Raw genomic sequence first — 21,968 nt, forward strand, 5'->3', positions numbered from 1 at the left:
TCACACTGCTAATAATGGATTAAACCAAGAGTCCCCAAGTACTGGGCCACAGCCCGCTTGCAGCTGTGGCCCATTGAAATCTGAGCTGCCAAAGTGGCAGGCAAGCATGCAAAGCTTCATTTGTGCAGGTGTGGGATTTAGGTTGTGTGTGCAAAATCATTCCCTTCCCATGTCCGAAACTGCCAAAGCTGGCACCACCAGTCTGCGGAATCAAAAAGGTTGGGGACCTCTGAATTAAACAACAGGGAAACAAGATGTTAATTGGATATTCTATAACTAGACATATAATTTAGAATTAGTTTCTTCCCTGGAAAGCTAACACTTAAGATTCAATCACCAAATGCTGAAACTGGAGTACAGTGGGATGAACTGATTGATGAAATTGGAATATGTTGTTCAACACTGTATCTGGGACCATATCTGATAACTTTTAATGAAGTTGGTATTTGAAGCCTAAAAGTATGTGGGCTCACTTTAGGGGCATATTATTAGCCTGTATAAAATAAGTATTATAAATATCTCCTTATTCTGTAAACCATATCAAGTCCCATAGAATTGTGTTATATAAATTCATAAATAAATTAATAGAATGATTCAGAACGAATTTTTCATCTCTTTGTGATTGAACCAATGGATATAAATCTCCTATTATTCTGATTCTGCCTTATAACAAAACTGTATCGGGATCTGCTTTCTCATTGTTCTCAGTATAGCACTATGAAAATCCTTATGGTCATTCCAGCACAGTATTTAATAGTGGAGATCTGGAGGCTGAAAAAGTTGCCATTAATTCCTCAAATCTCTGCATCAGTGTCACTATCTCTCCCCTCAAGTAGTTGAGAAACCAGACTAGTGCACACTTGTTATAATTAATAAGTGAACTTACCATTACTAAAAAGGGAGAACAGTGTTCTCAAGTTCACTAATATTTCCATTATGAATATGTATCTAAAAATCCAATATGGTGTTGATTTTACAACTTGAGTTAGGAACTGGAAAACTCAAAATCACTATTCATTGTGAATTCCACTAAATGACTTTCAGCTAAAAGATCTGAGTTTGTTTTGTATATTCAGATTCAGTGAGCACCCTTCCTTCTCCCTTGTGGCAAACTTGTGTGTATTCATCAAATGTTTCCTTTTATCTTCTAGATGCAACTAGACAAGCTACTCTCAGGAAAACTTACCTCCATTGAAACAAAAGGCATGGATCTCTTGGAATTCGACTATATCCCTCAGTTGATTGCTCTACTCTTCTATAGAACTGGCCATCTGGCAAAGATATCTATCAACCAACATGCCTACAATGCCTTTTATTGAATGGGGTTCTTGATGACTTAAATGATTTGATGGATGGGAAAATTGACCTATGACAGAAAAACTATATTTCTATAATCCATTTTTATTTCTTTTTATTGCTATATCACCCATCCTCATCATCCAAAATTAAGCTGAGTCTTAAGTTTTATCAGCAAATATGAAATACATACAGTATGGCTTCTTATCTGGATCATGTTTCAGCTATGTTTCCACCATGATGAATACTTTAGGTTTGCACCAAGCAATAGCAATTGTTGCATAAATGTAGCTTTGCCTATTCTCGCTGATCTTATTATCTAATTATGTTATTTGAATAAAAGAGGGAAGTTTTAATGGGAAAAAACTGTGCTCAACCCTAAACTGATCAGAGCCATGAGGAGGTTTAAAGCAGAGACTTACCTGAATACTGTAAGTAGAGTATAAGCCATCTGCGTGCTATGGGACAAAGAAGGGCGCAGAGTCCTTGAATATATGGATGAAATTGTTTTGCAAAAACCATGAAAAAGTAATGTTCTTTCCTCCCTGAAAAATTGCCAAGGACTTATTTTGTATTCTAAAATGCATTCTATATTTAAAGAATATTTTTATAATATATATTTCTGTTTCAGCTGAGTCCTAGCTATTACTAAGACTCAGTAAGACTAATGGAAGAATGTTCATGTTTTCAACAAGATTTGCCAATCTCTATATATCTATTTAGGTTTACTGCATTCAAAAGGTTTTATCCCCAGGTAAATGTACAGTGGATTGCAACTAATGTCATGGCTAATTTTAACTGAATCAGGGCTATGGGTTGACACCTGTCCTACCTATTAGCATGTCATAATTAAACAACTTAGAAGTCAAACCACATCCATACACACAAACTACTTAAATTCAGTAGTGGGGATTGAATTTGACTTTCACTTTTCATAATAAATATAATAAATAACATTTGTTTCAGTGTACAGACTTTGCTTCCAATTGTATTCATCTGTCATCTGATTTTTTTCCCCTGTTAGACCCAATGTCTAGCCTTGCATTCAATTTCAAGATCTTGCTGGACCCGCTTTCATTGAGCTTAGCCGCCCAAATGAAAATATTTTTATCTAATGGTTCATAACAAACTTTTGCTCTAAGAACCTGACCTCTGGGCTAATTATGTCATTTAACAAATTTGGTTAATATTTAGATGTTTTTCAGCAGTCAGTGGGAAAATATTCCCTATGTATGAACATTTGAAGAACACTAACTGAAGCTAAACAGTTCAGCAAGTTTGAGACAGAAACAAAACTTAAGTTAGAACTCCTAAGTAGTGGAAGATTGACTGATTGATTGATTGTACTTCTGGCCGACTAGCTCCAAAATGACTTTCAGCAACTTCACAAAAGTTTTTTTTTAAAGTATTATCTTGATTGCCAAATGGAATAAATTAACATCTTTCCACAGCACACCTCAATTTAAAGGGGCATGTCCAAACTTCCTAATTAGAGGTCTGGGGGACAGTTTTTAAAGATTGCTTGAAGGTGGGCAAGTTATGAGACATACAAATTTGGTGGTGATGGGGGGTGGGGAAGTCTGCTGTACTAAAGGTAGATGCAGTGATAGAGAAGGCCTGCCTCTCAGGCATGTCAAACTTGCGATGTCACATGACGTCGCGTGACGTATCAGAACTTTTTCAAATTGCCGAAAATGGGATGGGCGCGGTTTCTCTGTGATGCTCTGGCCCGTGGGCCGGCAGTTTGACACCCCTGTATAATATGGGAAACAAGTAATCCTTCAAACAAGTCCTATGTAATGTAGGTCTTTAGAGGTAACAGCTGGGAACTCCTCCAATGGTCTTCAGTAATAAGTGGTTTGCTCTGTCCTCTGTATTAAAGTGAAGCTCATTCAGAATGCCAATGCTTTCCTTCTGAATTTTCTTTCTAATGAAATTTAGACACAGGTTAAAAGTAGATAAGAGATTGCTGCAAGTGCCATGAGTTTATTGTGAAAATTCAAGGAATTTTTGATTTCCAATCCAAGTGACTGGTTCAAGATCAACTGATTTATTGTAGTTTCCTCCCACCCACCACTTTTGTTTTTGTTTTTTTTTAAAAAGAGACAATAGCCTACTTGCCAAAGAGGCTTTTCAAACAGTAATGCATCAGTAGCTGTTCCATTTAACGGAGAACAAAAGGATGCCTTGGGACTCATAGCCTGGCTTTTCAGATTTATACCCAGAGCTCTCGTAGAGCCAAACCTTCTATATCAGAGTTCCAGGCCACTCGAGAATGACAGCTGGCTGGCTTGTGTCAGACTCTTGGGCACTTGGGTATCTCAGGTTTAAAATAGCCATTCTCGGAGGTTATACAATAGCCAGTGCTTATATGGGCTGAGGGCAGTGGTGGGGGGGAAGAGATGAATTGCACAAGAAGCTGTAGCTGACCCTGCCAAAATAGCAACAAAGCTTTACATTCCAAGCTGTTCCCTGCTGGCATTCCTCTACTCAGGCATCCAGCATCCAGGGTGGCTGATAAGGGTGGAGTGCTCTTGTTAAAGCCTCCCTCTTTTTAAATTGCATTTCTCAGACACTACATTTGTTTCCACCGAAAGGACTTTTCACCTGCTCTCTGGGCAAAAGGTAGGGAGTCAAACCATATCTTGCATTCCTCCATCTTAAACTAACCGGGCCACATACCACATCTGAAAACAACATATTTGAAGTTAGGATTGGGAGGGGGTATATATTGTGTGGCAGTACCCCAAATCTACCCCCTCTCAATTTCTCTGTGTATACCCATCTTTTGAAATGCAAAAATATGAGTTTGTCCTTATTCATTTCAGTATGTGGCTCTGTATATGTGTGTGTGTTTGGGGAAGAAGGCAGAAGCTATAATATCATAAAACTGTTTAGACTTGAAAACAAAACAACGAATTCAGTTTGTAGCACTAACCTGTGTAAAATGGTTTGCTAAGTGCACATTTAGAAAACATGGTATTCATATAAGTTGCGGGAAGATAGTATTAGACTGGTATTAGTGTTTCTTTTCCTTTGTAATCCAGGTAGCAAAAAAGTGAATTTTCACTGTATGTTGGAAACCATTCAAAGATGAACAAGGGAAGTCAGTAGCAGGAGTACATGGCTTGTTTGAAGTAGGCTTTTGTATGCACAATAACTGCCTTTTGTAACATGGCCATTATCACAAAGACAGACATTCTTAGTCTAAGCTCAATATTTTTCCTGGTGAATTAAATGTTTCTGCCAGTCTTAGTTTCTCTCTATGTGCATGTGTATAAAATCACCAATCCATTTCATTTGTTTCATAGCCTGAAAATGTTTATGCTTAATTACTTATGAAGAATAACCTGAGGTGTCCGCAAATACACATATAGAGTTCTAATTCTTCATTAGTTAAGACAGATGGATTCAAAAATTATATGAAAATACTGCAGAGGACTATAGCTAGTGTCCTCCTGAGGTAACAAAAAATTCTTATCAGGATGGTTGTGATCCTAAAAATATTATAAAAGATTACAATGTGGACTCATTTTTTTTTTAAAAAAAACAATCATAGGACTGCAGTATGTCAGTACATACCAGGAAAAATGATGTACTAAATATACTATCTACATGTTTACATTAAGAGTGACAGAACAGATTATTAAAAAACTGAATAGGTAAGGAAAGTTTTATACCAAGTCAGACAAAATTTAGAAGTGATTAAGTCAAATTATTATTCAGTTTTCAGATAACTGGACGTGTGCTATGTACCTTTGATTAGGATGCTGCTCCTAATGACATTTCCTTTATTGCTCTCATAATACCATTGTAAATTTGTGCAGCAACATCCTTGATTCTATTCTTTTACAGCTGTTAGGCACGATTCAAATGATACATACTTTGTGACGCTCTATTCCAAAGTAGAAGAGAAACAGGGACTTAAGAGACAGGACAGGTGGTCTGACACATGAGAATTATTTGTTGAACTCCCCAGAACCTGCTTAAAATGCCACTTACTTTAGTGATTTGTTTCACAGCTGATCTAGCAGGATTGGATGTGCTGAAAGCAGCTGCCAAGACTTGGGGATGCTTTAAGCAAGGAAAAGGAAGAACAAGTTTCACATGCTTATATTGTTGCAGGTGGAAACATAGGCAAGTGAGCTTGGGGTAGCCGGCTTTAAGCATGAAGCTCAGAGGAAAGAGAGAAACTAGTCTTAGACTAGCTAGTCCTTTTTTCAATTTCAGAAAGCTGTGAGCAAAGTTAGAGTTCCAAACTTATTGTATTGTTCTTGGTAAAGAGAAAAAACTAATAACTAAGGCTATTGTATGAAAGATGTATAGATTTGGCATTACACTAGGTATGCAAAATACTTTTTGATTTGGGATAATAGCTTAGATGTGATTATGGACTTATTTAGCAATGTTGTTTCTGGCACTAGTTGCTAGAAATTTAAGATGTTTGAGCTCCCCAGACTCTAGCCTCAGGCAGTACTGCAGAAAATTCCTCCTTTTGTCTCCAGACTACAGGGTGTACCTGTGAGGTTACAAGTATTGCTCAACTTGTTAAATATGGAAGTGAGAAAAAGTGTTGATTTTTCTTTTTATAAGGAGAGTAATGTAGAGGTAGGATGAAAGAAACACTATATCAAGATTATTATTTTGAACCATAATGTAATTTTTTTTTCTCGTATATTTCTTGACCTCATTTAAAACAGTTGTCTTTCACATCACTTGTGTCCTTAGTTTGTAATATCAGACATGACTACTTGTGATGTCTCTGCTTGTTCTTTCTTATCAGTTCTGCTGCTAATCTCATGTACTTATTTTAGAAGAACTATGCTGCTGAGTTGTGAAATGGAAATAAAAAAACCCCAAGCTTTGCTGTCACTATTATCAGCAAAGAAGTGCTTTTTGACCTCAGGCCAAATTCAAGAGTTACATTTATATCAGTTATTAGATATGGGTGGTGTTTGCCTTTTCTTCTGACTTCATTGCACTAAAAGCTTAGCTTTCCTTGTCACTATCTTTAGCTGTTTCCTTCCCCAAAGACAATATACACAGTTTACTAACTATAGAGACTACAGTACAGTATTTCAGAAAGGTTATATGTTAACTGTTATAACAACTCAAAACTTGAGATTCTAGAGAAATATTTCAGCTTGAAGCCTTGTGCTTGTGAATACAATAAGTTGTTGTTGAATCAGGCCAATGCCCATCTTAGTTTGGCATTCTATTTCTTATAAAAGCCAATCAGATACTGCTGGAAAATCTTATAAATATGAGATTCCATTTTTTTCTTCCCAATGGTATTTAAAGAAAGGCATTTTAATAGATCTGTCCTCCATGACTTTATTTGATTGCTTTTTAAAGCCATCCAAATTAGTGTCCATCATACATCTTGTGGTTTTGAATTTTACAGATTAATTATATTCTTATATTTTTCTTGTTTATCTGTTTTATGGGTAATAATGTTTTGTTTTTGTTTGTTTATGTTTTATTTGATTTCTATACCGCCCTTCTCCCGAGGGACTCAGGGCGGTTCACAGGGCATATATAAATAGCGGTACAAAAGTTAAAAGGAAATTAAACCAGTGCCCAATTAAAATACAACAATAATAAAATACTAAAAAACCAATTAAAAACCCATATTCCCCCATCAGGCCAGACCAGCTAATTCAAATAAGTGGGTCTTCAGCCCGCGGCGGAAGGATCGGAGGTCTGATGCCATCCGAAGCTCAACCGGCAGTTGGTTCCATAATGCCGGAGCATCCACAGAGAAGGCCCTCCCCCTGGGGGCCACCAGTCGACATTCCCTGACCGGAGGCACCCTGAGGAGGCCCTCTCTGTGGGCACGCACAGGGCGGAGGGGAGTTGACGCCGGCAGCAGGTGGTCCTCGAGGTAACCCGGACCCATGCCATGTAAGGACTTAAAGATCATAACCAAGACCTTGAACCTCACCCGGAAGACAACTGGTAGCCAATGCAGCTCGCGGAGCAAAGGTGTAACATGGAAGTACCGGGAAACTCCCAGGACAACTCTCGCGGCCGCATTCTGTACCAGTTGGAGCCTCCGAGTGGTCTTCAAGGGAAGCCCATGTAGAGAGCATTACAGTAGTCTAGGCGAGAGGTCACGAGCACATGAGTGACCGTACACAGGGCATCCCGGTCCAGATAGGGCCGCAACTGGCGCACCAGGCGAACCTGGGCGAAAGCCCCCCTAGTCACGGCCACTATATGATCTTCCAGAGTAAGTCGTGAATCTAGGAGGACTCCCAAGTGCTATTACACATAGCAGATCTACAACTCTCCTCTCAATACTCATTTTTTACATATTAGAGAATTAAAGCCCATGCACTTGATTCCTGAGATATACACACAGAGACACAGACACACAGACACACAGACACACAGACACACACACACACACACACACACACACACACACACACACACACACACACACAAATAATAGACCTTTGGCTGGGCAGGGGTTTTAGGGAGAACATCCTCCTTTCCTCACTTTTAACTCTTATCCCCAAATACACTTTATTTCTCTCTAAGACTACCTTTGTCTAGCTTTCACATATACTGCTGTGGAACTAGTCATAGATTTAATTAGCTGTTGTACTTTGCCATCATCATGAGAATGGACAGAACTGATTCCAAATTGTTACAAATACCCTATTTCTATTTTTTTTTATCTGTGAAGGTGTGAATGTCTCATTGTAAGAGAGATTTATGCTAGAAATCCTTAAGAGGTGTGTCCCCTTCTTTAAGAGATCTGAATGTATTAGATATAACTATCATCTGGTTTCTAACTTTGCCTTCTTAGTAAAGATTTTTGAGATGGTGGTTCAGGACCAACTACAGCACATTCTACAAAAGATTTGAAGCATTGTTTTTCAGTGGTTTGGCACTTTCCTTAGTGATTACCTCCTTTATGGGTGGTGCAGGATCATTCTCTCTCTCTCTCTCTCTCTCTCTCTCTCTCTCTTTCTCTCTCTCTCTCTCTCTCTCTCTCTCTCTCTCTCAATATTTTCATCCATATGGAGCCACTAGGGAGGTCATCTAGTGCTTTGGGGACCAATACCATCAATATACTGATGATGATGATGATATCAATTGTACATTATGATCCTGGGCAGGCTGGAGATGGTGTTGAAGTCTTGTTCCATTACTTGGAGATTTCAAAGATCTGGATGAGATAGAACAAGTTTCAGTTGAACCTTTGCACAATTGAGCTGATGTTTCTACACTGGGGTTCTTCTACACCCATTGTTTTGTTTCTGGTCCTGATTGTATTGCCTCTGAATTAGCAGGTCTGCAACTTAGAGTTCCTTTTGGATTAACAGTTGGAGGCTGTGGCCCCAGGAGGTCTTTGCTCAGTTGCAGCCTTGTTTAGGGCTGGGAGATCTGATTACTATGGCTTATGCCCTTATTATCACTCAGTTAGACTACTACAATGCATCCTACATGGGGCTGCCTTAACAGATCAGTTGGAAATTTCAGTTGTTGCAAAATCTAGTGAGTAGGTATTTAATGGTGTACACATGGTACATCTGTCCTGTGAGCCATGATCTAGCTTCCTATTACTTCTGGCTGCAATTTAAAGTTCAGGTTTCAACCTATAAAGCCCTTTATGGCTTGGTTCTGATCTATTTACAGGGTCTTATTTCTTCACCAGGACCTCAAAAAACTCCTAGCATATTCAAAATGCTGAACTTTTAGTTTTGGAAGGCTAGCTTATGCCTAACGTTTTGACCAATAATTTCTCAGGAAAGTTTTACATGGATGGCAGTCATGCTAATCTATTGTTGAGACTCATCCAGTCACTATTATATCATTGAACAGTCAGTCAAATCCTGCATCCTCTATTTCAGTTTTTCCCAAATTGTGCTCTCCAAACAGATCAAAATTCCCAGAAAGCAGGAAGAAATTATGTGAGTTGAAATCCATCTTATCTGGAGAACATCAGGTTGATGAAGGCCTCAGTTCCAAGTACTTATATGACAGATACAGCATTAATACACTCAGCTCCATGTACATCTGGCATATTACTGTGCATTAAAAACTGCAGTTTCAGTTCACATTGAGGTACATTGCTGTGTTTCACTTTGGCTTCCTTGGAACTGTGTTAAATCTGCCTATTTTTTAGAGTCAGTTCAATAACATTTTTGGGTCAATCAGGCATTTAGTGACTTTTGGTCCTGGTTAAAAGCACCCTGTAGATGGTACTCAGAGCATATTCCAGCATTTTGATATCTCCTGAAACTTTATTTTGCTTTTTTTAATGGCAGGTAACTGAAAATGTCAGACACTGAAGAAATCATTGAGGAATATGAAGAGTAAGTGGTTTTTGTTGTGCAAATCCCTCTTTGGTGGAGATGCTATAAATGCTATTATTTTGCTATTACTCACAATTTTGTGTGTAGTTCTGGTTTGTTCCTTTATAAACAATGGTTAGAAATTACAACTATGAGACAGTTTGAATAATAACAAATGCCTTGAGAAAAAGTTTGATGACTGGGGAAGACATTAACTATTGTATATCTATGGACTCAGCGGAAGTGAAAGTACACCACAACCCTTCTTGAAAGCTATTTGCATGGTAAGCATTGCTATTTCTAGGGTTGGCAATAGCAATAGCAATAGCACTTAGACTTCATAGTGCTTTACAGCCCTCTCTAAGTGGTTTATAGAGTCAGCATATTGCCCCCAATAATCTTGGTCTTCATTTTACCAACCCCAGAAGGATGAAAGGTTGAGTCAACTTTGAGCTGGTCATAATCGAACTGCTGGCAGTCAGCAGAATTAGCCTGCAATACTGCATTCTAACCACTGTGCCACCAAGCCCTTGGTGCAATATTTTTGGTGACCTTTTACTTGTTAAACATGATAAATCTATTCAACTACCAGGGTCAGTGGAAAACATTTGCAAGTCACTTCTTTTTTTTTAATAAATGTGATATAACATAAAGCATCTTGTGAGGGGAGAAAAGGGATCTTGATGTTCTTCACCAGTAGTTAGTTCTTGATAGTGGACTGAGCAAGCATGCAGATTACCTGTTCACAGCCATAATTGCCAAAATAAAATACATTCCAATGTCATTTAGATGAGATATTATTTCTAAATATGTACCCATAAATATCAATATGTATACCTTTATTCAAATTTTCCCCTCTTTTTATTTCTTTCTAAAAAACATCTTTCAGGAAAGCATGTTAAGGACAAATACATAAAAATTGCCTGGTACTGTAATCAAAGTAATGGTCCATTCAGTTTATTCTCTCCAATTCTGGCTAGCCAGGTGAATATGGGGAAACTCATATTTAAGTCATGATGACTGTGAGGCTTATTCCCAGCATCAGCCTTCAGCACTGATAGAGCTAATCACAACAATACTGGGTAATGCATTTTTGAGGGTAACGAGGCATGCAGCCTGATCCAAAAGCCTAGCCTTGACTATATTAATATTAAATTGCCAATAGGAATAACATTTCAGAATCTAATATACCTGTCAACGCTGTGACAAACCGAACTGATGGGGTGGTGGTGTAATTCTCAGTTAGCCAAAACATTTCACATGTATGGGAACCAAGGTCATTACTGATAACATTTTGGCAGGTTGGAGAGCTGCGAGGAGTGCCTCTGTTTTCTAACAATTGGTGAATTATGACAGCAAATTGGGGTGGGAATTGCAACTTGCAACTTTGTAACCAGGGGAAAGGGAATTTAGTCTTGGGTTCACCTTTGTATGTGTCATTATTTTGTAGCCAAATAAAAATGTTCTTTAAAGAAGAATTCCTTCCTTTGAAGTTCTTTTAAATGGTCTCATCTATCAGAACCATGACAAGACCTTTATATGTTCCAGGTTATTCTAAAAATTATTTAATTGATACCAATCTTTTGTAGCAATTACAAGTCTTCACAGATGGGGAAGATTATTGTAGTTTGAAAATTATGTCTACAGAAAAAACTATAACTACAATAATTAGGAACCACTGAAAGGTCACAGCATTCTACAGATCTTGGCAGTCATTAGGCTGCTTTTCACTTGGTTACGTTTGCAATTCTAGAAGTTCTTCATACCATTTGGATGCCCAGTTCCTCCCATTCTTTCACACTTTCTCAGTTTCTTGTACACCCTCAATTCAGTTAACTGAGCAGTTTCTCATATGGTCTTGACTTTAGCTGTAAAATCTCACCAGACTACTGGGGGAAAAAAATCTTTCAGAACTGTCTCACTCCTTCTTGCTTCATTTAATCAAAACCTGTTCCTGTTACTTGAGCTGCATCTCCAGTTGATGCATAACATGAACTCATGCATTAAAATATCCAGTAGACTTCATGCTACTTCCAGCCTAAAGATTATCCCCCTGAAGTCCAAAATACAAACATTAAACATGATTTCATGTAAAATAGTCAGCTTTCTAGCAAAGAGTTTCACTGTTTAGAAAAAGGAATAAAATAGTGAAGCTTAAAATCACTATAACCTTATCTTAAAGTGGTAAAGCTTCAGAGACACAATTTTAGAGATGAGATCAGGACTATCTTGCTACGTCAGCCTCTTCCTGTCTCATAACTCTTAAAGGAAGAACCAGCTGTAATTTGGCTGTGTTACAAAAAGACTGAGCTCTTGATCTCCAAAGTACTTATAAGCAGATCAGTTCATTATTTGGGAGTTAACCTTTCACTGGCAAGATTTGCTTCTTTTTATTTTTAAATTACCACTGCAAAGGTGGGAGCAGGTGCTGCCAGAATTTTCTGTAATTTCCCATTCTCTATTGGGTTAGTGCAGACAGTTACTTTAAGACATACAACTTCAGAAGAAACGTCTAATGTCCCTGAAACCCAATTTATACCAGTCACACTATTTGATTCTCTGAAATGTTGCTGAAGTTTGGTGATGGTTTAACGCAGGTCAAGAAACTGTGCATAGGCTACCCACTAGTAAGCACCAAGCACTATTTAAAATACACACATACATGATCACAATGACTATATCTGTATAATACAATTACAAAATTCACATAAAGAAACACCTCATAAGATTACTCAAGAATACAGGGAGGAAGAACAGCTTGTGCCTTTCAGAAAAAAAAGACTCCATATTGTACTCTCAATGAATCTACAACCTGCAAATGGATGTTGGTTTTGGTTTGGCTTCAGAGCCAACTGAAATAAGGTGTTCATTTGAGGTTTGAGGATAATTTCCAAGACAGGATATCTACCTTAGCAGAAGTATGTTTATAGAAGCTACTGCCAGGTAGAGTTCTGGGCAAATAAATTAAGTTGTCTATGTAGATTGTCAGTCATCCTGGTCATAGTTATCCCAAAGGTGCTTTTTCATGAGGCAACTGGACTTTCTTGTTTTTCTTTGAAGACATTTCACTTCTCATCCAAAAAGCTTCTTGGATGAGAAGCGAAACATCTTCAAACAAAAACAAGATAGTCCAGTTGCCTCATGAAAAAGCAGCTTTGGGATAAATTGAGCCAGCTCCCCAAAAATAAACATTGTGATAATGAAATCAATCTGGAGTCAATCCCAAAGTATTTGGTTGTGATTTTATATTTTGGATTTCGCATATAGTATGTTTTAATGTTATGTGATTTTGGTTTTGCTTTGGTTTGTTTATTGTTCATTTTTTGATGTACCCTACATTGGGGTAGTGCAAATTTATTTAACAAATACATTTACTTAAGAAATATAAATTTACTTATAGATTTACTTATCAAATAAAATAATAATAATAAAGTGATGTCAAGAATGGCTATGGAAGTGCTCGAAGATTTCTTGGTCTATTAATATAAGCTGATAAGTTTTTATGTCATAAGACTATTTGTCCTGACAAGAAAGAGGTCAACATGACTCCTTAACTTGAAGCTGATTGTAACTAGGACTTCTTTTGGAGAACTGTTTTCTGTCCTGCTTTAAGAAAAGAAAAGCTCAGACATTATTCTAATCTAGCTTTTTTTTTCTTTTTTTCTTTACAGAGAACAGGAAGGTAAGGCAATGAACGCAATCTTCTTTGGTAGGTTTTTCAGATATTCTTAACAAGCTCTAATGTTGTTCTTCTTTCTTCTTGGTTTATCTTGCCACAGAAGATTGTATTGAAGAAGGTAAGTTTCTGTTGTTATTAGAAAAGTCATAGTATTATGTCTTTTAAAGGAATAAAGAAGCACAGTGAACAATAAAACAAGATACAAAACATGAAGTGATGTGATACAGGAAAGGCAAGAATTATTTGGCACAGGTTCCTCTATACAGCAAGAGCAAAAATTTATGTACTCTTAACAAATATTATTCCTACTAAAAAGGAAGGGTTCAACTATTCCGTTTTTTTCTTTACTGGGAGGAAGAAAATAGATATTTGCAATTACAAGAATGCCTTATTAGGATTAGTAGGCATAGGCAGAGAGAAATACAAGCTGGTTTAAGTACTGTCAGTTTTATAACATTTGGCTTTATGTATTCAAAAGTTAGTAGATGTCATTATTATTATGTTTATAAAATCCTTCCTGACAATATAAACAAGCAGATTTGGAGGAAATATTTCATACAGGGAGAGGTTTTATCAATGTAAATCCAGGCACCTTATCACAGATAAGACAAAATTCTTTTTAATACAATAAGCTGGATTTAAATTGTTAATATATTTAGTATTGCATATCTTTCTGATACTTGTACTTGTTTTTTGCATTCTGAATGTATTTTCTTTCCTGTCACTTGTTTTGTCTCCTGTGCTGTGACACTTCCCATGTTTTTTGAATAAAAATATTATTAATGTTTATTGTTGCATAAATTACAATGAAAATAAAGATTAAAAAGGTGTGTGTTTGTGTGTGTGTGTGTGTGTGTGTGTGAGAGAGAGAGAGAGAGAGAGAGAGAGAGAGAGAGAGATGAAAGATCAGGTCCATACATGAAGATCCAATTAAACTGATTTATTGCTAGTCATGCCTATGAACAGAAATTTACTCAACTAACAATTAACACCTGCTTGGAGTTAGATGAGGGTTAATGGAATTCAAGGGAGGTTGGACTTAACTTTTTTGTGGCTATGTAGGGATTCTAGGCTAATCCCTCTTTTAATTCCACCCCCAAGTTCTGCCCCTCCTTCTGCTACACAGGGAAAGAGCAGGATAAAAAAAGAGGAGAGAGAAACAAAAGGTATTGACTTCTAACTCTTTCCAACATAGTAAAATACCAATACATTTATGATCTCAAGTTTTTACATTACCTATAATTATTACAAGCCAGTTCTATAACTACACAATTATTAAATCTTCAAACTATATTCTAAATTTCATTTTCTTCTATTTCAAGCATTAAAAACCCGAAGCCATATCCCAACAGAAAGAAGACCTGATAAAATCCCTTTGTTAAAAAATAGTTTATATTGCCACCTTAACCAAATCCATTTTTCCCTGATGTGGGAAATGATATATACAGTATTTCTATTTATACTTATTCATCTTTTTAAACTATCATAATATTAACAACAATCATTATATTCTTTCAAATTCTTTAACCTTTTTAAGACTCTAAACATTTGTTAAGATATCTCATCTCTATAACTAAAATAAATTCTAATACACTTTTTAAACCCCCTTTTAATGTATATACTTTCAAATTCACTTTCAATATTTTTCAATCTTTAAGAATTACACAAGCATTATACATACATATAAGAGAGAGACTGACACATGTAAACATAACTACTGTATATAAAGAAAGAAAAAATGAAAGATCAAAAATTCTTTTTCTTTCTCTCTTCCTCTTCAACATACTTTCCAAATTTAATTCCAAGCATTCATATTTACAAGCATTAATTTTTACAAGCATTAACAATAATCTATTCATTTTATTTTAGAACTCATTTTATAAGCACAAAACAATGTCACAGAATGTCATAGAATAACAGAGTTGGAAGGAACCTTGGAGGTCTTCCAGTCCAACCTCCTGTTTAGGCAGGAAACCCTATATTATTTCAGATAAATGGTTGTTCAATCTCTTTTTAAAAACCTCTAGTGTTGGAGCATTAACAACTTATGGAAGAAGGTTGTTCCACTGATTAATTGTTCTGTCAGGAAATTTCTTAGAAGCAACCTAGGTTGCTTCTCTCCTTGATTACTTTCCACCCGTTGCTTCTTGTCCTCCCCTCAGGTGCTTTGGAGAATAGCTTGACTCCCTCTTCTTTGTGGCAGCCCCATAGATATTGGAACACTGCTATCATGTCACCCTAGACATACCCAGTTCCAGCAACCATTCTTTATATATTTTAGCCTCCAGTCCCCAGATCATCTTTGTTGCTCTTCTAAGCACTCTACATTCTGTACTCTACATTGAAACTTTCTTTTAATTACATATGTCAAACCAATAGAAAATCATCCTAATTCCAATTAATTTATTAAGTTTCTGTTACTCTCTCCAGTTTATCCTCATAAAATAAAATTGTTTTCCTCTTCAGAATGTCTATAAAATATACACTTCTGTTTTTCTTAAGGGATTCTCCAGTATGACTTTTAAAACAAATATATCAACACTGCCAATTTCCATTTTGATTTTGAAGCGGAGACCCCAAACTTGTTCTCCTGAGGATTGTAGAATTACTTGCAACTCTTCTTATTTCAATTGGGCTGGGGGACTTGTAATTAAACAATCTTCACATTAGGCACTAGATAATAGGCATTTATATTCCAAAATTAGGGTTAAGTCCTATGTATTATCAAATATTTGTGCAGTAGCTTCAATGGTTTGATAACTTTCTGTGCTTGATTGCATCTCTGGTTTACTCATATTTCTTCCAATTATTTGAATAATTTCTTTCCCTTGTTCATCTTTCATGACATCTTTGAAACCTACTTGGTCTATAAAATAAATTGTTTTATTTAAATAGGAGCCGTGGTGGTGCAATGGTTAGAAGGCAGTATTGAAGGCCCAATTCTGGTGACTGCCAGCAATTGGATTCTTACCAGCTCAAGTTTAACTCAGCTTTCCATCCTTCCGAGGTTGATAAAATGAGAACCCAGATTGTTGGGGGAAATATGCTGGCTCTGTATACCACTTAGAGAGGGTTGTAAAGCATTATGAAGTGGTATATAAGTCTAAGAGCTATTGTTAAGTGCTACTCCTTAAAACTAATTTTTGCAATCTTTCTGTTTTAGATGTATTTGATGTTCTTTAGCTCCCTCTTGTGGTCAAATAATAATTTAAAAAAATATTTTGTAGATCAGCTAGTATCTATTAGCCAGTCAGAATTCATTAAAATCAGAATTCAGCTTCCACAAGAAACAACCCAGAATTGCAAACTGTAATTCCCAAAGATAGTAAACTCATGGAAATGACCAAATGAAACCATAGCTTTTTAACTACTTATGTTTTTCCATCAAAATTTGAAACAAGAAAATACTCCACTTTTCCTTATTTTAGCTCACCTTTGGCAACTCTCCTCCTCCTCATTCAACAATAATGATGTACCAAATATGGCACAGATCTTCTTCAAAAAGAAGTAACAGGCTATGACTGAAAAGAGACTCCTTTAGCTTAGTAGTGATAGCACTTAGATTTATATACCTCTCCACAGTGCTTTGCAGCATTGTGTGACTTGTTTACAGAATCAGCATATTCTGGGTCCTCATTTTACAGAACTCAGAAGAATGGAGGGCTGGGTCAACTTTGAGCCGGTCAGGATCAAACACCTGGCTGTGGGCAGAGTTAGTCTTCAATACTGCAATCTAACCACTGCGCCATCACGGCTCCTCTAGTAAAGATAATAGAGTGACAGGAACGATTTATTGTCTGTTTGAAAAATAAATTCCAAAACTGATGCTTTTGCAACAACAAAGTGGTGGCAGCCTCAAGGAATGTCATTGTCATAATAGACTATTTTGGTGTAACAAAAATGAAATTAACTTAAAGCTTACATATACAAGATGCCTGCTTTTTGAGAATTTAAGCAATTTTGTTTTTAGGATTTTCTGTTTCTTTGTCTCTAGGTGCTTCAAAATTGATCCATGAGCACAATTCCTCTCTGATATTCATTAAAACAGCCTGATTTTTTTTTCAGGCTTAAAGAAGTTGATGATGCTTTAAAGGGAAGTTGCCCCTTAAAAGTCATATGACCCCCCCACACACACACACAGACACCTTTTCAGGTTCTCAGAAGACTGAACAGAAATCCCACTGCTTTAGCAGAGAGGACTGTCTTCACACAAGATTTGAACCACTTCTAAATAGTTTTTGAAGCATGCCCAGTCCTGTTACTTTCATATAAAATGAGCTGAAACAACTACATTGAAATTCAGTCTGAAAAGAGTTTTCCGATACTTGCAATTTTACATATATATATTCTCTTCTATCTATCTGAGTGATGGCAAAATACTGATATCTGTTTGTATATAGATATGCGAATGTCCTAGATTGCTTGGCTCCTAATATCCCATTTTCTTGTTAATGTCTGGCTTCATAAATGCTTGGCACCTGAACTCTAGTCATGTACACAACAACAACAGCAACAAACAAACCAGCATAAAACCTAGCCATTTATGGATACTTTATTTTGATACCACTGCTTCTCATAATCCTTGCTAACCTTCTGTACTTATTCCCTTTCACCACCCTGGTTGCCTTGATTAAGAAGAGGAAGAATGGATAGAGATGGAAGACGGTAGTAAAACCTTTATTTTCATTTTACTTTATAAGTGCAATAGGAACATTTATTATTCATGCATGCATGGAAGGAGCATCCGTAACTGAAATATATATTCTCAATAAGACTATTTTAAACCACACACATAACAAGGTCTAAGAATGGAACTATACTACTGAGCAAGGAAAACGGTATAACAAAAGCCATTTTCAATTGGCTTTTGATAGAGCTGGAAAATCCTAATATTACATTTCTGGATTGAAAGCTGGAGAACTGTATCTACCTTACATGATAATTTGGCATCATCTACAGAGTTATCACACAGAAGAGGGAGTGGATTTATTCTCTATTGCTCCAGAAATGAGGATTAGAGGCACTGGCTAAGGAAGGAAGTTTAGCCTGCTAGCCATATGAACTGTCAGATAATGGAACAAGCTGGTACATGAAGTTCTCCTTCTCTGGAGATTTTCAGACAGGCTGGATAGACACCTGTTGTGGATGCTGTAGTGGATTCTGTACTTAGTAAGGGACTGAATGAGATGATTTGTGATTTCTTTAATTCATTTATACTATAATAAAATCTAAAACTGTCTTTGCTTCACTAGGTTTCCCATACATTAATTCATCCTATCTATATTGCAGAAATGAAAGACTGCATAATTATCAAAAGAAGAAAAAAATGTTTTTGCCCATTTTTTTGCAACACTCATAATAATTATGGAGTTCTGATTATGCAGTATCTAACTTTTTTAAATAAAGTTTTTTTCATTAACTAAAAAGGAACAATTGTCTATACTTTTCCTTTGTTGTAGATGTTCTAGCACTCTGAACATTGTTTTGCTCCATGCTTCAACTGTTTCTTTAACTGAACAGTTACTCTGTTTTGGAATGCATTAGAAGCGTGGGAAGTGTCCACTCAGAGGAGTCTACCTAGATGTTTAAAGTGTGCCTTACTGAGATGTCAGTTCATCCCAGAATTCTGCCTCCCTTCCTTAATCCTCATGAAAGATATTTGTCATTGAATCAAAATGTAACTAATGGGCATTTTGGAGAGGGCCAGGTTTCTTTAGCAGTTATTGGAATCACAAATCAGTGATGGCTAGAACAAGAGACAAATTGAACAAAGCTCTCTCTTTCTTGCTTGCTTAAAAAACGGTCTTTGAAATTAGGCCAAGGACCTCATCAGACTGAACTAAAAGTCACACATAACCACAGGACTGCTGTTGGCCCACTCTTTTTCATTTTCTTTTCTTTCTTTTTTTGGAACTTCGCTCTTTTTCAGCTCTTCCTCTTCTTTCACCATAGTCTGACACTAATATATTCAAATATTTTTTTATTATTATTAGTTCATCTCTGTATTCTTAGATTTGGTGGTTATTCTAGTGTTTTATTCTGTAGAAGAAGAAGAACAAGTGGAGGAAATCAAGGAAGATGCGGAAGAAGCCATAGCAGAAGGCATGCAGTGATATTCTGCTAAATCAGTTTTGGGTGATACTTTTTTTTTTGGGGGGGTGGCTATGATAGTATGCTCTTTTACAATGCAGAGATGTATGAGATCTATAGCTACATTTTTATAAAGCTTCACAGTTACATTTAAATCATTAATGTCCCTACTTCTACTGGTTTATGTTTCATGGGTATTACAAGAAGCTCAGAAACAGACGAAGGTAATTTCTGCTTAGTGAAAGGGAAAACAAATACCCTTTTCCCACCCCAGGTCTCTTCATTTATGCATAGAAGCATAATGCTATTTTGGAAAAGTCAAGGTTTTGTTAAAATTAGCACTTATTATATCTAAAACAGATATATGGATACACACCACATGAAAAGATAAACTATATATCTGATGTTCTTTGCTGACTATGTGTTATTTTCCATTTATTTATAAGTAGGTTTGAAAAGGGGTAGACTTACACATTCACCGGATGTAACAAGTACTTTGAAATGTTTTTGAAAAGTAGCATTTTATTAACTGAAAGTCACTTTGATGGTGTATCTATATTTGTGGGTGCTCATATTATAGTCTAGTCCAGTGTCGACGTTACAATAAATTAGGAAAGGAGATGCTACTGACTCTAATTATCAAACACCAGAATGCCAGTAATGTGAGCTTTCCCAGGAATGAATGGGTGAACTGTGAAGCATCCTAGGAATGGTTTCAGGCATAGCTTAGGAGCAATAACATGCATCCAGAGGGAGTGGTGGTGTAGCAATGTGTAAGATGCTAATCACGTTCTCTACTCCTCTCTTAAAATAGAACCAGAAGAGCAAGCTAAAGAACATGAAGAAGGTAAGTAAATAGGAAATACCTGTATGTCATAACACTCTGAGTGAGTGGCTGAAATTCTCAGAGCTTTTATATTAGCTAAGGCTGAGTAAATATTAGTTCATATTTCAGATTAGGCTTGTTTAGCATCCATGGACCAAGAGAACCAAGAGAGTGAGTTTAGCTTAAAATACGTTGGGGAGTAGAATAGAATGAGTGGTGAGGTAGCATAGGTTATGGTGGGTCTTTTTGTTTGTTTGTTTTTAGTCATGAAGAAAAGGTGGCATTGCTGTGCTTGACATTTTTAAAAGACATTCCGGTACACTCCAGAATACAATTATTGCATATTTATTATTAAAAAGATATAAAGTCTGTGGTTCCGTGATTTTAAAGGTACTAAAAGATGCACAGTTGTGGGCATTAATGTTCGGAAAACATGAGCATAATTATTTAATTCTTTTTAACTCTTTTTTAACTTTTGTATTTACATTTTGATATTTATTGCCCTGTACACTGCCCTGAGTCCTTCGGGAGAAGGGCGGTTTAAAAATTTAATAAATAAAATAATAAAAATAAAATAAATTTAATCATAAATTCTCAACCTGAGAGAATAAGGCAAAAACTAAATGTTTACCCTTTTCTGCTTAAAAAAATGTCTGTAAATTTGACAATGTGAAATTAAATGCATTCACATCCAGATGAAAAGTAATGTATTTCTCTTCCTAAGGTCCTCTGTTCTGCACCTAACCCTCATACATTCACCAAATATCTACATTTATTGAAATCAGGAATCAAACTTTTATTCTGTGAACCAAGAATTAGTTTGGTGTACAAAAATATCCAAAGATTGCTTAAAGAAGCATCTGGTGTGAAAAGGAGAGGAATATAAATGTAAAACAACTAAACTATATGATTAACTTCAGAAATGAGAAAAGGGAGATCTGAACATTGGCAGATAATAAGGCAGTAGTTAGAACCATTGATATACAGTAGTACAATGAATACTATAAATCAGTGGAAGTTGCAAACATGATTTTTGTTGTTTATTTTTTTTAATGGGATTCTAGTTGGGATTCAAGCAACATTAAGTTGGCCTCTAGATCAGAGATCCTAGTTTGCATACAATAGCATCAGCATGCTTGGGGTAAAATTGGATTGTGGCATACTAGTCAAAATGTAGAAAAACAGACCAATATACATTTTTGTGTTAGTGGGGAATGCTGCTAGTTAAATCTGGTAACTAGTCTGCTCCTTCTCTTTACTAACATAGAGACCAGCCTTAACAGTTGGTGAAAACCTCAATTCATCAAAGTCATGATGGGAGTGGAGGTCAATATCCATGAACGTATCCAGTAATGACCAGGCATATAGAAAATTTTGACCTGGAATATTAAGAGGAGTAAACAATAGAATTTGAATTAATGAATGAATGTTGTGGGGGGGGGGGAAGGAAAAAGTTAGGGTTTTGTTTTATCACTTTACTAACAGACTTTAATTCATTTTGCTTAGCATTTCTTAGCCTTTCCCTGCATTTTTGTATGATACTGCTTATGCACAAAAGAAATAGCATAGTATTTATGATGTTTTATAGTTTTGTACTTGTTTGTTTTTATTGCAGGGGAAACAAAGCCAAAACCTAAGTAAGTAAATATACCTTAAGTTACCATAAATACATTAAAATGTAGCATGCTTCTAGACATTTTTGTCATACAATTGCCCAACCACATTCAATGACTTTTATAGACTTAGATGAGATGCCATTACCTCTCAT

At 36.3% G+C, this 21,968-nt stretch overlaps 2 protein-coding genes across 2 annotated transcripts in view; both read left to right on the forward strand.

The window, feature by feature from the left end:
• The window catches only part of LAD1 (ladinin 1), a 39,636-nt gene extending 37,383 nt beyond the window's left edge, over positions 1 to 2,253 (forward strand). The window contains exon 11 of the mRNA XM_081325693.1: positions 1,152 to 2,253. The gene's annotated coding sequence lies outside the window, so the exon portion shown is untranslated. The remainder of the gene's footprint in view (positions 1 to 1,151) is intronic.
• A 7,335-nt stretch (positions 2,254 to 9,588) lies between these two features.
• The window catches only part of TNNT2 (troponin T2, cardiac type), a gene marked incomplete at both ends in the record, with an annotated part of 28,991 nt that continues 16,611 nt past the window's right edge, over positions 9,589 to 21,968 (forward strand). The window contains 6 exons of the mRNA XM_081325440.1: positions 9,589 to 9,626; positions 13,277 to 13,287; positions 13,385 to 13,402; positions 19,297 to 19,386; positions 20,189 to 20,221; positions 21,816 to 21,837. Of these exons, the coding sequence (XP_081181566.1) occupies positions 9,589 to 9,626; positions 13,277 to 13,287; positions 13,385 to 13,402; positions 19,297 to 19,386; positions 20,189 to 20,221; positions 21,816 to 21,837 (212 nt within the window). The remainder of the gene's footprint in view (positions 9,627 to 13,276; positions 13,288 to 13,384; positions 13,403 to 19,296; positions 19,387 to 20,188; positions 20,222 to 21,815; positions 21,838 to 21,968) is intronic.

Source organism: Vipera berus, assembly GCF_964194415.1.
Source record: "Vipera berus genome assembly, chromosome: 3".
NCBI lineage: Eukaryota > Metazoa > Chordata > Lepidosauria > Squamata > Viperidae > Vipera > Vipera berus.